The 12743-nt window shown below is 40.4% G+C and overlaps 2 protein-coding genes across 4 annotated transcripts in view; both read right to left on the bottom strand.

Moving 5' to 3' along the window:
• Positions 1-2682, bottom strand: part of fam117bb (family with sequence similarity 117 member Bb) — a 93188-nt gene extending 90506 nt beyond the window's left edge. For both annotated transcript variants that reach the window (XM_057335250.1, XM_057335251.1), the window contains exon 1: positions 1912-2682. In XM_057335250.1, the coding sequence (XP_057191233.1) occupies positions 1912-2557 (646 nt within the window). In that variant the 5' untranslated portion in view covers positions 2558-2682. The remainder of the gene's footprint in view (positions 1-1911) is intronic.
• A 566-nt stretch (positions 2683-3248) lies between these two features.
• bmpr2b (bone morphogenetic protein receptor, type II b (serine/threonine kinase)) overlaps positions 3249-12743 on the bottom strand; it is a 120650-nt gene continuing 111155 nt past the window's right edge. For both annotated transcript variants that reach the window (XM_057335246.1, XM_057335247.1), the window contains exons 11-13: positions 12348-12520; positions 7922-9240; positions 3249-6475 (exon numbers count right to left, since the gene is read on the bottom strand). In XM_057335246.1, coding sequence (XP_057191229.1) covers positions 6192-6475; positions 7922-9240; positions 12348-12520 — 1776 coding nt within the window. In that variant the 3' untranslated portion in view covers positions 3249-6191. The remainder of the gene's footprint in view (positions 6476-7921; positions 9241-12347; positions 12521-12743) is intronic.

Raw genomic sequence — 12743 nt, 5'->3', positions numbered from 1 at the left:
AACTTGTTGACTTTCATGCTTGAGTTTCAGTGTTAATGTATTCAACAAATAATGTTCTTTGGCTGTAGAAGCAACATGGTCAAGTGGTGTAACTGGTTTGTGTAAATTGGCGTAACCAGTATTTTTCATAATATTATATATAGGAAAAATTATGTGTAAAAGAGAAGCATCCACTTATACCACGGTTACCACACCACAGGACATTGTTCAAATGTTTCATTTCAATGTTTGTCATGCTATCGTCTTTAAAATGCTGTTGATGGTAGGACTACTTTCTTGCGCATCTCATTTCCATTAGAGCGAACGGACTCGGAAGCTTGAGCCACGTGAGAGAACGAGAGATCGCGCACATACCTGCGTGTTTGCGGTCATGTGACAGAAAAGCCAGTGATAATAAATTATTTATTCATCGTATTGTTCCTATCTTCAGCAGTAAAAAAAAAAAAAAACTTTTGAAAGGGTAGGTCTATCAAAATATATTTGTTATCAGTTATAAGCAGCTTGAAGAGGAAAACAAACCAGTAGGCTATCAGTGTTTATTCATTCATTTTGTTTTTCCATTTAGTTGAAGTGAAAGTGACCTATTAGTCAGATATGGTGACCTATACCCGAAATGTGACCTCTGCATTTAACCCATCCAGAGAGTAGTGAACACACGCACAGCAAGTGACAGACGGGGAACCGACACACGTACACCCGGAGCAGTGGGCAGCTATCACGGGGGCAGCGGGGAGCAAGTAGGGGTAAGGCCTTGCTCAAGGGCACCTCAATCGTTACCCGCCGGCCCTGGGAATCGAACCGTCAACCTTCTGGTCACGAGTCCGACTCTCTAACCATTAGGCCACGACTGCCTAATGCTTTGTTTATTGTTTTTCGATTTTCGAATTACGCTTTAGACAACTGAGTCGGCCGAGAACCAAAACAACCTTGTAGCCAATCAGCAGTAAGGTGCACAGTGCACAGGACGGACATTAGCCGAGCCGAGCGCTGATGAACGCGAGAGATGGGGTTAGGGGTGTGTTTGTTTCGGTGATTTGAACATCAACAATGGCTAAGAGAAATTGGATATCCCGCCTTTAACAGTGAAGTTTGTATAAATGTCAGATCAAGAGCAGGGTGCTGTGTGAGGTGATGCCCTGTAGGCTACACTATAACCTTTCTGTTGTTTAAACTTGGCGAAGTGATATGGAACTGTAATGCGGGTCAGCAGACCTGGAACACCTTCATTTACATTTAAAGCGACTTACATTGCATTATACTACACATTTGTTTCTAAGTCTGTGCAATCCCTGGGATCGTACCCATGACCTTGCCGTTGATAACACCATGATCTAACCACTGAGCTACAGTTATATTATAACTTTACATAATAGCCACACTTTCCTAGATTACAGCTCTGTACATTCTGGGCATGCTCCCAACTAACTTCATGAGGGTTTTGAAGAAATTTCCATGCATGCCGGGCACAAGTTGGCAGCTTTTCCTTCGAAATCTTGTCCAAATCATAAATTAAAGAATGTTTTAAAAACACAAGCACTATTTATACTAGTCTACAGCTAATGTCAAGCATTTAAACAGAAGTCTTTTAAAACTTTGATGGTCTCTAAGAAGATCATGAGAAACGAAGGTAATGCTCTGTTATGATTGACGTGTGTAATTTCGGAAGCTGTAATCTGACGAGTTTCAATTGCATCTCGAGAAACAAAGACAGAGCATGACATTATTGTCAGGTGAACAATCCTGTCAGGAGGAGTACTCCTGAAATTAACTTAACACACATTCGTCCATGCGGTTTGTGGTGTTAAGTCACCACAGTAACAGTGATCAAACAAACATCCGGCACGACGTTAACCATGTAAACGACTCATTATTCATAAAAATGAACGATTCAATTGACAAACTGTGGATTACCTCTGCAGACAGGTGAGCCGGAGCTTTGGGACTCAGGAGAGAGTCTGTCATGTTCAGGGGGCTGCTGGGATTTGACCCTATGGCCACAAGACCACGAGGAGTAAAACGACGGAGAGGCTGATAAATGAGAGGTGAGGGATGAACTGTCCGAGCTGGTCTGGGAGGGTGAGCAGCATTGGGTGACGTGCACACCCGTGTTAGGCACGGGTACCTGTGCGTGGGCTCTCGTGTTTGTCGCGTGAACAGAGATAACGGGGCTAGTTCTTGATGACGAATGTGAGGATGAAGCCACTGTGGATGTGATGCACTGTGGACACATCGCAGAAGTGAACGTGACCGGAGAACTGTTTGAGGCACTGGAGGAAGATAGAGATCGCGTGGGGCTCCGGCTGTGGGTTCCGGGTGGATCACATCCGCTGCCGAGGCATTTACCGTTACCGGTGGAGAGGACCGTCCGTGTCTGTAGAGGGTGCTGTGTCTGCGATTTCAGCTGGAATGGAACCGTGGCTTTCATGGGAAGCAGGCGACCCAGTAAACCCACTCCGGTGGCGCAGATCCCCGCAGTTCCAGTCGGGCTTCCCGTGGTCACTCCGGTACAGCTAACGTTAGACGTCGGAGAGCCGTTTCTGCGAGCTCTCTGAGACATGTTCGGGGGTGTATGATAAAAAAAGTCAACATAAACACTTTAAGCATACGTTGAAGCCTATCTAAGGTGGTCCTCGTTTTGTCACTCTATATAATGTCTGTTTTTTTCCTGCGCAGCCGAACGTAATTGACACAGCTTAACCGTTTCACGAGCTGAAGTAAACTGAAGAGATTCATCAGCCACGCACCGTCAACTCGATCCAGCGCTCTGCCTCCTCGCCTCTGACTGGCTGTTCGCTCTTCCTTTACAACTTCGGATTGGCTAGAAAGTGGATCCTTTAATTTTGTTAAATTAAATTTGTAATAATTTAGTTTAATTATGCATATGTTCTAAGAATGAGATATTTTAAGTTTTAGATGCAGTTTTAAATTACATGAGATACGTTATTTTTTGTAGATATTTTAATAGATCCGTTCTTTGTTTTATTAAACAATGCTATGTAACGCAACCATGCTGTTACATGTTGTTATATGTGTTTACAGCAGATTTAATACTGGATGATCACACTGCCAGGTAAACTTTTATCTGAATGACTTGCAGATAAATGGAAATTCTCTTTGTTGTGTCGGACAAGTGGTTTGGTACTGCGGTTGCCTTTGACACCCTCATGTGGCCACTCAATAAACAGAACAGATTTTTGTTGAACATTTTGTACCAGGCATATGTAAAGAAAAGACGACTAAACCTCATATACAGGTTTTAATTAATATAATCTTTAATCAACTGAGTAATGCAGGGTTGTACAGCAAGCTTTATTTTCTAAATGGTATCTTAAAACATTTTCTGTATAGACTAAAAGCACAAGTTATAATTTGTTCTTGTTCTCAAAGTGCTTATTTTACAAGCTGCAATAAAAAAACATGTCAGTGGCTTTTTTAAAATAACCATCTTTGCAGGGCTGAATGAACTGTCAGCTAGAATCTGAACTCTTAAGTCAAACAACAGCAGCACATACCCATGATTCATTCTTTCACACACACCTCAAAATACAACTGTTACTTTATATTGCGTTTTAAGAGAACATTAATTTTGATGTCAGTAATTTTTTACTCTTTATGCATTGTTGTATGTGTATTATGGTTACAGCTGGGGTTTCTCCTGCAACTTGACTCATTTTAAAAAGACAAACTTGTCAAGGCCTCAAGACAAAAAAAAGAAACAATTCAAGACGTGGGGGTTATATCTGCACACATTTGTAGAGCAGTATAGTAAATCGTTTCGATAGTCAACAGTGTGCTGTAAAACTGGACAAGGTCTCTTGTGTATCAAATTACACTTAATTTTGTCCTCCAGACAGAATCCAGCTTTAACACTGGTCTAAATCCTTCCTTTCCGAGTCATAAATCTTTCCATTAAAATTTGCATTGGAGATTTTTTCTCATTATCTATGTAGTGTTTATGAACAGCATGAAAATTGAACTATAGCGGAGAACAGTCTGACGCTACTGTGTTTATCTTTAGATAAATGTCATAGTGATTTAGTGTTGTTCTTGGTCCCAAAGCAACAGATGAATAGTCTGTTCACGTGCATGCATGTGCACTACAGACACTGTATATTTACACCACAGAGGTTAACCTATATTACATACATATACAAGTCACAATGTAGCGTCGAACCGCTGAACTACACTACACCCTTATTTGCTGACAAAAAGTCAGTAGACCAGGGAAAAAACAGATGACTTCAGAATGTTCCCCTTTTGTGAAGTGTACGAAGTCCAAAGATAATGCTGGCTTGTTCCGAATCATGGTTAATCCCCAGTCTCATTATTGAAAACTCACACAAATACAGCACAGCATATGCAGGCTAAGCATTCTTTAATTCAACACGCGAGCTATCTTAGAGGTTTCTTATATTTTCCAGGGATTTGCCATATGAGGGAATTTTCTTCATCATTATGTAATTATTTGAATCGTCTCCATAGTTTTCCACAACACACGATAACATGCATACAGGCCTTAAAGGCAGCAATTGTGGGGTAAAATATGAGGCTAGCACAAACATCGTCTGCTCTCCAACTGCAAAATCCATTTACAGCCTAGAAGATTTAAAAATGATGATGCAGCACTTAAAATGGCCAGTATTTTTGGTTGTACAAATAACTTGGAACAGTTTTTGAAGTGTATCCAAATTTTCAAAAGAAGGGTAAAACCCCATGAGCCAAACAACCTCTAAGCTGCCACTAAAAAAGGGTATTCAATGAAAGTATCATTCAAATCTGATCATTTTACATGATTATAAACATTTTACTGATTTGATTTCATGAGCATAATCAAACTTCACGAGCAGGCTGAAGATTGGCCCTGGGCACTACATAAATTAAAGGTTTACAAACAAATGAAAGGATGAAATAATAATAGAAGAAACAGCTATTGTGATTTCTTATAGTACACTATTATGTCTGAGCTTACATTTAAAAGGTTAAAACCTAACTGAAGAGGCTGTAATCTGTACATACAATATATAGTGTGTATGCATGTGTTTTCTCAATTACTGTTGGTAATTGAAAAACAGAGCAATGCTCAGTCTCCTGACAGCTATGGGAAGTGGAAAATCTCACTTGTCTGACGCCATATTAGCTTTTCTTGCTGACAGAACAGCGATCTGAGAAGCTCCCTTAGGCAGAAGTCTCTTCATACATTAGACACAGACCCATACATAAACATTCAGATACACTCTCTCCCTAAATCACAGAGGTAACTGCACTGAGCATGTGCAGAGAGGGGATTCAGTGTCTTCAGAAAACATAATTTCCAGCAAATAGTCCAGATTGTTGCATGATTTGTAGTGTTACAGTAAAACCCACTGTCCTTTAAGTTTGTGAGAAGTTGTCAATTATTACAAATTATTTTTTTAATGGTCTCGCCTTTTCAAGACTGAAGGGTTTGTCGAAAAAGATTGTCATTTGTACAACGTTTCTCAAACGCAGTCGGGGTGGACACAGGATTGCTGCTTAGCTCGAATTATCCAACTGAAGCAAACAATAAACAAATACATCAAAAATACATAGCAAATTGTCTTATGGAGCACCTCAAAGCTAAAGTCTATTGCACATTTTAAAATATGATACAAAAAAATGGTTACACAGATACGTACAACAAGTACAAAACGCATGAATGTACTGTGGGTTAAAAGGTATTAAAGATACAGTTAACCCTGTCTTAGAGACCACTGCCTTTTTCCAGATTTTTTAAAAAGGATTTCGATTTTGTCCGCTATGATTGTTAAATCATCACATTGTAATTTTTCAGTTTTGAGACCAGCCATTTAAACATGGTCGGAGGAACTTTGATTAAGATTACATACAAAAAGTGCAACAAATGAAAAAGTATCAAACAACCATAAAAACAATCATACTTGATTGAAGAAGTAACAAAAAAACAATGGAAGCATTTTATGCAAATGTTGCTGCATAGCTGGGTTCAGTTTAAAGCGATTTCTTCAAAACAACTTGGAGAAATTTGACAATATCACATCGTTAAGTGCTTGCCAAAATTAAGTCCCTTCAACAGTCCGCTTTCCAAAAACATTTTGCGTATTTCTTTCCATCATTAGCTGGGTCAGGAGCACAAAAGCACAGATAAACCCTCCAGTTTCACAAGTCCGGGCTCATCCTCAACTACAGATGCGAGTTCACAGGCAGGTCATATCTGGCGGGTCAGAGGTTCGAGTGGAGGTCCCCGTTCCTCCGTTGACCAGGAACACAGCGATGCTGGATTTTGATTGGCCGGAACTTGTGTGGTTTCCTCCGGCTGCTGTCTGCTGACTGCGCCCGTTGTTGTTTACCTCTCCATCCAGCGTTTCCGTGGAGATGACCCATGTGGAAGGACGCCACCTTTTCAAAGAATAAGGCGTCTTGACACGCTTTTTGATTTTTTCTGCCGATCCGGCTTTTCCCACTTGTGACACGGCCTCATCTGAAAGACAGAATAATCTTATAAATCCATTCAAATCCATTTAAAAAATCCTTTATTCAAATACCATACAACAATGAAAAACAGAGAGTGTTGCAATATGTCAATCGGGGACACTGCTCAAAACATCCCACCCTCATGAAGCAACAGCAAGTATTATTTTAGCCGACTAAAAGTTGTGCTTAGCCTTTCACACACTCTTCAAATCACAGATCGCTCGAGTCTGAATTATTTTTTTGCTGTTCACATATCCACAGAAGTCCAGCAGAATGTAAACAACCGTGCATCTTGTTTTAACTTCTTCCTGTTTAGCGTCTGCTCCGGGTTCCTGCTATCGTGCTCACATCTGCTTGCATGCATCACTTTATCGCTGCTGCCAACTGAGGCAGAATGTTTTCTGAATTCTTATCAATCCTGTGGAATTTCCTTCCATGTCCACATGTAAACATTCAACCACAAAGTGCAGAACAGATTGAGAACAGAGCTAACCACCCATCCCTCTCTCAATCATTGAGCTTATGTGAAGCTGTGCTCTCAATTATCTGGGCAAAGCAGGATATAGTTTGACATCAGATGGGAAAACAGCCTGGCGTCCTCTTTTGGGTGGTTATTGTTTGCATCTTTACTGACACTTACACTGACTCCTCCACCCTACTCATGGGGACCGTGTTCTCCCCATACTGATAAACACAGGTCAATGCGTATGAGCATACTTGTATGTGTGGGTTGAGACAATAAAGGAAAACAAATTTTAATGAAGACAGTAAAGCTCTGTTCACACCGTTGATGACTTACCACATATGTAGAACTATTTACTTAAAGCGCATACACTACCGTTCAAGTTTAGGATCACTTATTTATTCATTGTTAATATTTTTTCTAGATTGTAGAATAATAAAAAAACTTATCAAAACAATAATTTGATGATGAGAATTATGTTGTGACTAAACAAAACTATGACAAATAAAAGCTATGTTATATTTTAGTGTCTAAAAAGTAGCTACCATTTACCTTGAGTTGGCAGAATTAGAATTTTATCAGCCAGTTTCTTCAGGTCTCACCCTGAATTGCTTTTGAAACAGTACTGAAGTAGTTCCCATGTATTCTGGGCTCTTATTAGCTGCCTTTTCCTAATTATTTGGTCCAAATCATCCATTTCAAAAGCATTTTTATTAAACAAAATGTAAGTTTTCCAACAAGAGAAGTTATTTTTTCAATTACATCTCTGTCTACAAAAAAATGTGAAATATATAAGCAAATGCCTTTAGATCAAATGAGTTTTAAGATCACAAATTGCATTTCTGTCAAGTGATACTAAACTTTTGAACGTCAGTGTAGAAGACTAGACTTATGATTTATGTAAACAGCAAGCTAAAAAGTGTAGAGAGCAGCATAATGGTACGCCCTGGGGAACAGAAATAGTGACTTTAGAGCCAAAAAAAGTCTTACTCAAATGAGAAGATTCCTGGGAGCTGGTTGACAGATACAGTGAGTTTGGCCGTTCAGGTCTCCTGGGTTTATTCTGTCTCAGTGGAACCCCGTCCCTTCCGTCTGATGCTCCTGGGGGGCAGGCTAATGTCTCCATCTGCTCCTCTGCAGGGGGTAACGCACAAACACTGCTCACCGTGGCAGAGGCAGTTGAATGGTTGTTACTGTTGTTGTTATTAGAGTTGGTGCGGCCGGAATGGTCTCGCGCCGCCAGCTGCTCTCTCCTCAGCAGAGGCTCATGTTCATCGGGGCTGGAGTTAATATTAATGTTGAGACGGCTGTCTTCTCCACTCAGTTGACTCTGGAGCAGAGGTGCACCTCCGTCATCCTGCGGCCCAGTCGGGTTTGTGTTCCCGAATGCCTCAATGGAGCCTGCGCCATTGCCCCCTCCATATCCGTTAACAACAACCACCCCCACACTGCTACGAATGCTGGGCCCGTTGTTGGTCACTGTGACCAAGTGCGGCTCCACGGCCACGACGGTGTTCATCTTCGCCACGCCCATCTCCACCTGCTTCAGGTTGGATTTGTGCTTGCCGAACTTCAACCGCGTTGATGTAGACTCCCTGGCAGGGTTTTTGGTATTGAGAGGCAGGCTGGTGGGCCGCTTGGGCAGATTCTGCTGCTTGGGCAGAGGGTACATGGCAGTGGGAGCATCACCCATTCCGTTGCTGCCCATCCCGAAATCTGCTTGTCCACCGGCCCCGGACCCTCCGGTCACCTCTGTGGCGAGTTTGATCAACGGGTACAAGAGGCTGGAACTACCCGAACTGAGTGGATCAGGAGCGCTGAACTGCTTCTGCGAATGCTCCATCAGGTTCTCATCAGAGCTTTCTTTCAGGTTTTTGTCCACCTCCTTAGGGTCCAGTTTGGTGGTCTCCAGGTCTTCCTCTGTGAGCTGAAGGCACACTGGCATACTTCCTCCAGCTCCTGTGTCCTCCGAATGGCCAGATTCAGAGATGGTGGTCATGACTGTGCTGGGAGTAAGGCCTGTTGTGGTGGTCGTGGTGGACAGACTCGCACCGCTGGTTTCCGGGCTGGGCAGCCGGGCTTGGGCCTGCTGCCTCTCGTAGTTTATAGAGTTTCTGTTCTTCTCTCCTGGGACCGGCATGCCACTGTTGATCCCACTCACGCCCATGCCACCCAAGGAGGAGGTGCCAGATGTCGAGACGTCACCTTGAAGGTTCTTCACCATGCCCTCATGATCCTCGATGTACGAGGATGAGGAATAATCTGGATATGAACCCATTTTGGGAGCTCTGCGACTGTGGGTGAGGTTCCTGTTAGAATAAAAGACAGATGGTCAAAATTGATAACAGTCATCAATTTATTGAAATTTTAAACAAACTTCAGCAATTCAAGCAGACGTCACTGCTAAAAAAATGAGCTTACACTGCAGTACAAATCAAGATTTTAACTTGAGATGAAAAATAAATCGGATCTGAAAAAAAACCTGTTTAACTCTGGGCCATTTTTTGGATATCCGCCTGAATTTGGCATACCCAATTTTAAATGCACACCATATCCACATACAATGGTGTAAATACAAAATTTTGGTGTCATATTCCAGGAAACCCCTCCAAATTTCATAAAACACTACTGAAAGTGATAAACATTATTGTATGTGTTGTCAGTCCTATGAAAAAGGCTTTTTGATTTTTTGATTATTTTTTTAAGTCTGTTCGTGAAAGTGTATTACTCTGAGCTTGAGGGGCCCGGAACCTGCAGACAATTGTTCTTGATTCCAACAGGTCTCACCAAATAGAGGAAAAATGATTTTTTTTGGTATTCAATTATTATTCTAAAGCAGTGGTCACCAACCCTGTTCCTGGAGATCGACCATCCTGCAGACTGCAGCTCCAACCCTGCTTCAGCACACCTGTCTGTAATTATCAAGCAAACCTGAACACCTTGATTAGATAATTCAGGTGTGTTTGATTGGGGTTAGAGCTGAAATCTTCAGGACGGTCGATCTCCAGGAGCAGGGCTGGTGACCACTGTTCTAAAGCAACTCAAGTGTCCTTTTTTCGTAATTTCGGCCTGAATTTGGCATTGCCAATTTTAAACAGACCCCATAACCACATACAGTGGTATAAATTGAATATTTTTTGTGTAATTTCACAGTAAACCTTAAAATTGCATGCAACACAGCTGAAAGTGCATGTAACAAGCGAAACTTGGTGTTGAGTTTGCTTGTGGTGAACACAAACATGCTACTTGTGTTTTGGTCCGCCTCCCCTGTTGCGCATTGCCATATCTCTAGGTAGAGGTCTTAGCGTCCGTTTAATATGTATTTCCTGTGGATAGACAGAGGTTCAGATATTTTACTGAAATTTTAACTATCCAAGCTTTTATGTCACGTTGCTGACGCAGCACATTGATGGGAGAAATTGGAAGCTAGTTTAAAAGATATTTAACTTTTAAAACCACGAAGGTAGGATTGGAATTATTTGGTAGAAAACAACCTAACCAAAAAGATTATGTAGTATTTGTGGCCAAGTGTAATGGTGGGATGCCGTTATTAGTAGTTGTGAGTAGTGCTGAGAAGATTATTGGTGCTCCTCTGCCCACACTTCAGGACCTGTACGATTCCAGAGTGAAAAACAGGGCAAGAAAAATCATCATTGACTCCACACACCCAGCACACAAACTTTTTGAATATTGCCCTCTGGCCAGCGCTTTAGAGCACCAAACACAAAGACTTCCAGATACAGAAGCAGCTTCTTCCCCCAGGCAATCTCCCTCCTAAACAGATAACTGCTCCTTAAGAGCAATATTCCACTTCCACTACTCCTATAGTGTGCACTATAGTGCCTTATTATATATACATTTTATTTATACATGTATATAACACTACCTCTACTTACTACATTATCCATTTGCACAAGTGTACATACAATCTGTTAATATGTATATTCTACTATTATCCCCCATTTTCTTTAAAATAGTCTTTATTTTATATATGCATATTTTAGAATCTTTTAGACTGTAAATCTTATTATATTGTATTGTCATTGTGTTGAATGTCTGTACTAGAAGCTTCCAACACCAAAGAAAATTCCTTGTGTGTGCAAGCACACTTGGCAATAAAGCTCTTCTGATTCTGATTCTGATTAGCTTAGATATTAGCTGGATGTGTTGTTTGTTTACAAATATCAATTTCATACATAATAATTCATTCGACTTGCATTCGATCTGTGGTAAAATATCAATAAATCCAAATGGAGATCTACTGTATATGCTGTAGAATAAGAGCTTTCATTTGATATATAACTTGAACATGTTGAACATATTTGAGCATTATGAAAAATGTTCATGATCATAAACATACATAATTTTAAAGGGGATATGATGAATTTCAGCCTAAATAAGTTATTTTATGTACGATAAATGCCAGAACGGTGCACTTCTCCAGAAACTAGAGAGTCTAAGCTGTCAAATTATACCACATATGATAGTTAGAGTTACAGAAATACATGTAAACGTTAAAGGAATACTTTTATGACGTAATTTAGAGTTTAACAGGTAAGCTTAAAACAAGCAATAGTGTCTGTCAGAGGGTAAGAAAAATTTCTCAGAAAAACAACATCAACATCCAAAGGTATTTTAGCTTGTCAAGGAAATATACTTTGATTTAAGAATTTTTAGACATACAGCCACAGCTAAAATTAAGAGACCATTGTCATCAGCATTTCTAGATGTATTGTGGCCATTTCAGTCCAGTGTCTGTTGAATTTCAACAAAATAAAACCTCAGGAGTGACATAATGTCATCCAACAGCATTATAAAGGACTGACAGCATAATTTTTAACTGTTCCTAAATACATGTATAAATATTACTGTTGTATTACTTAAAAGTAAATATGAACTTTTCGTTTTCTTTTCAGTATTTGAGGTATGAAAATATACAGAGCATCTTTTCTGTTGTTTTTGACCTGTTTCTCCAGTTTTCCTTTTCTGCAAATAAATGCAAATAGAAACAATATTTTTATTTGAAATTTGGGAGAAATATTGTTGGTAGTTCACTAGTAGAAACACTGAAAATAATTGGTCTCTTAATTTTTTCTGTGGCTATATTTACTGTAAACAAGACAAAAATACTAAGAGATTCGTTTTTTAAACAGCCTAAAACCACTCCAAATGTCATGCGAAATCGCAGAACATTCAAAATAATCTTTTCTATTTTATTTAGAGTTTTTGTCCACACCAACCGTGATGGCGATACATTTTTCAAATGTTGTGCATTGCATCTAGTGTGGACATGGCATAAGATCAACCAGCATGGCAAATGGTAGACGACAAACAATTAGAGAACAGATACAAGGCTGCCTCATCATGAACTGAGCCTGAAGGAGCTATTAGACTGCTGTGTGAGGTGTGGTCAGACCTCTCGTTCTGCAGCGCGGTGCTCATGGGATTGATGGTGGGGCTGACAGGTTTGTTCCGTTCCCAGATCAGCAGCAGTTCTGCCATACGCTCCTCTGCACACTGCGCTGTCAGGCGTGCCTCTGCGTCCTGATCCCAGCAGTCCTCCATCGTCTCCTTCAGAGAGCGTACGGCCTGAGAGACAGAGACGGAAGAAATGAGTCAAAAAACATAGAATGAGAGACATTGGCCCTCATTTATCAAACAAACGTAGAAACCAGTGTACATCCTAGCGAAATAATCATCTTATGAAAAATTTGTAATTCGTAAATTATCTTAGAAAGTAGTCTAAAATCTCATCAGTTTTTTTACCCCAAAGCACCCGTTAACCTTGTAATTTAAAACAATTAAATGTTCA

Source organism: Triplophysa rosa, linkage group LG6 (genome assembly GCF_024868665.1).
Source record: "Triplophysa rosa linkage group LG6, Trosa_1v2, whole genome shotgun sequence".
Lineage (NCBI taxonomy): Eukaryota > Metazoa > Chordata > Actinopteri > Cypriniformes > Nemacheilidae > Triplophysa > Triplophysa rosa.
This window is presented reverse-complemented; position numbering and strand designations above follow the sequence as displayed.